At 49.9% G+C, this 1914-nt stretch overlaps 1 protein-coding gene across 1 annotated transcript in view; it reads right to left on the bottom strand.

Moving 5' to 3' along the window:
- Positions 1–1744: 1744 nt before the first annotated feature.
- The window catches only part of IL1RN (interleukin 1 receptor antagonist), a 6182-nt gene continuing 6012 nt past the window's right edge, over positions 1745–1914 (bottom strand). Inside the window, 1 exon segment of the mRNA XM_023742824.1 lies at positions 1745–1895. Coding sequence (XP_023598592.1) covers positions 1745–1895 — 151 coding nt within the window.

Raw genomic sequence — 1914 nt, 5'->3', positions numbered from 1 at the left:
TCAAATGTTGCCTGGACTCCAAAAGGCTCTGGTGTTCCTGCCTGACCCTCCCTTCCCCCAGGAGTCAGCTGCTACCTTGACTTTCAGGGACAGCGTGTCCTTGCTTCTCTTTCGGTTCACACCACCTGTCCATGCATCCCACCACAAAACAGCTCCAGGTTGCCTGCTGTGAGCTCTATACAAATGGGAGCATGCTGTATGTTTGCTTTGTGATTCTTTTCCCCACATGATGTTGGTAAGAGTCATCCGTCTCATTGGGTGTCTCTGGCCGTGACTTATACATTTTCTTTACTGTCGAGTGTTCCATTGTATGAACAGCATGATATATATGTTCATTCTTCTGCTGATGGATATTTGGGGAGTTTCCAGATGTGGGCTATGGTGAACACCGTTGATTCACACGTTCTTGGTAAGGAGCTCTCTGCTCACGTTATTCATGGAGGGTGAAGCCCTAGGAGGGAAAGGACTTTCAGAGGAGAAGCAGCAGGGTCCAGGCCCCAGGTGGGAAAGGGTCACGGGCCTCGCCATCTCCCAAGCTCTCTATGTCTCACGCTTTGCAAGGCTGTGGACACAGCAAACCAAGTAGGTGAGTTTTCAAGGTTTTCTTGTAAAACAGAGCTAAAGTCACAGGGAGTAGGAAAACTCCCACTCAACCCACACAACACACCTTCAATGAGCACCTACTAAGGGCCAGGCCATGTGCTTGGCCCTGTAGGACCTCAGACACAAAGGACGTGCTGCTGTCCTCAGGAGCTCACAGTCTGAAGGGGGAGACAGAGGCATGACCACCTTTCATACAAGTCTCAGAAGTGCTAAAATGGTCAAGGAACCCCCTCCTGGAGCTTCAGAAATGGGCTCCTGGGGAGTTACATTTCTGCTGGACCTGGGAAGTTGGTGAACTTTAGGTGGGAAGACATGGGGAGAGGAAGGCATTCCTGGCAGCTGCAAAGGCCCCCAGAGGTGATGGTGCTCAGGGTCCTGGATGGCAGGGCCCAGACTTACAGGAACATTTTAGAAATAAAAAAAATTAGGAGGCCAACATCGTATACCTGCTTTTAATTTTCACACATTGTGACATTACAAAAATAAGTGAGAGAAAACAAGATAAACGCTACCATCTATTTTCACCATTATTTCAAAAATGCAAGAATATGTTAATCCTCTACCACCACATCTTCCCAGAAAGGACATAGTCTCCAAATAAATGATTCTCCTTCATAGTGTATAAAGTTGGTTTCATAAAAATTACCACCAAATCCTCATTTTCCATTTTACCATAGACCCTTAAAAAATTTCATCACGGACTAGCATCAATTTGCAAAATAGGGCCGGGGAGCCACTTGGTGGGGGTCGGAGAGTGGCAGGAGGCAACTGGGGCGTGGACATGGGGTGGGTGAAGAGGAGTTTGAGGGGAGAAGACTGGAGGATGGCCAGTCTGGGCAAGTGGACGGGGCTCAGGTGAAGAAGTTAGGGTTTTATCCGGGAGGCACAGTTAACACTGAAGGACTGTGGCAGAGGAGTGTTACAATCTGGTTTACATTTTAGAAAGACTATTCTGGAGGGAGCATGGAGGTTGAGTTAGCTGAGGAGGCTGGAGACAGAGTCAGTTGCCAGGGCTCTGTACTTCCTTTCAGGAGTGAGCCCTCACCCCAGGACAGCCAGGAGACCCCAGGCAAGGGTGGAGAGGCAGCCCCCAGAGTCATCCAGGAGCCGGAAGTGGAGTGAAGGGGAGGTATGGGCAGCACTATTGTTCCACATGGAAGTAGAACTGGGTGACCTTGGTGGCATTTCCAGGCTTGTTGGTAAGACTGACGGGCCCATCCCCTTCAGACTCTGTGCAGAGGAACCAGCCAGGGTAGGCAGCCGACTCGAAGCTGGTGGTGGGGCCATTCTGTGAGTGGATGAAAGTGAAGC

The sequence above is a fragment of the Trichechus manatus genome, unplaced genomic scaffold (assembly GCF_000243295.1).
Source record: "Trichechus manatus latirostris isolate Lorelei unplaced genomic scaffold, TriManLat1.0 scaffold00219, whole genome shotgun sequence".
NCBI lineage: Eukaryota > Metazoa > Chordata > Mammalia > Sirenia > Trichechidae > Trichechus > Trichechus manatus.
Note: the sequence above shows the minus strand (reverse complement) of the source record. Positions and strands in the feature narration are given on the sequence as shown.